Here is a 337-nt window from a genome sequence, read left to right on the forward strand (position 1 = left end):
CGGCCCCCTCAGGGCCCAGGGGCGGCCCCCACGGCTCCGCGCCCCGGGAGTCCTCTCCCTCCCCGGCCGCGGCCTCGCGCTCACTTCGTCCTCCAGCGCCTTGTTCTCCGCGTTGGCCACGGGGACGGCGTAGCCATCGTCCCAGCAGAGCTCGGCCAGCACCGAGGCGGTGGAGCGGCTGCCGACGCTGTCCATGGCCGCTGGCGGGGGCAGGCAAAGGGGAACGGCGGCGGGGCCGCGCCGCGCCGGGCGTCGCCGGGCCCCGTAGCAACGGCGAAGCCCCGGCGACGGGGAAGTGGCGGAGGCGGGAGCCGCCTCCCGCCCCGCCTCGCGCCGG

At 79.5% G+C, this 337-nt stretch overlaps 1 protein-coding gene across 1 annotated transcript in view; it reads right to left on the minus strand.

The window, feature by feature from the left end:
* CCDC39 (coiled-coil domain containing 39) overlaps positions 1–195 on the minus strand; it is a 22734-nt gene extending 22539 nt beyond the window's left edge. The window contains exon 1 of the mRNA XM_010572932.1: positions 85–195. Within this exon, the coding sequence (XP_010571234.1) occupies positions 85–195 (111 nt within the window). The remainder of the gene's footprint in view (positions 1–84) is intronic.
* Positions 196–337: the final 142 nt, after the last annotated feature.

The sequence above is a fragment of the Haliaeetus leucocephalus genome, unplaced genomic scaffold (genome assembly GCF_000737465.1).
Source record: "Haliaeetus leucocephalus isolate CR32 unplaced genomic scaffold, Haliaeetus_leucocephalus-4.0 Scaffold362, whole genome shotgun sequence".
NCBI classification, from domain to species: domain Eukaryota; kingdom Metazoa; phylum Chordata; class Aves; order Accipitriformes; family Accipitridae; genus Haliaeetus; species Haliaeetus leucocephalus.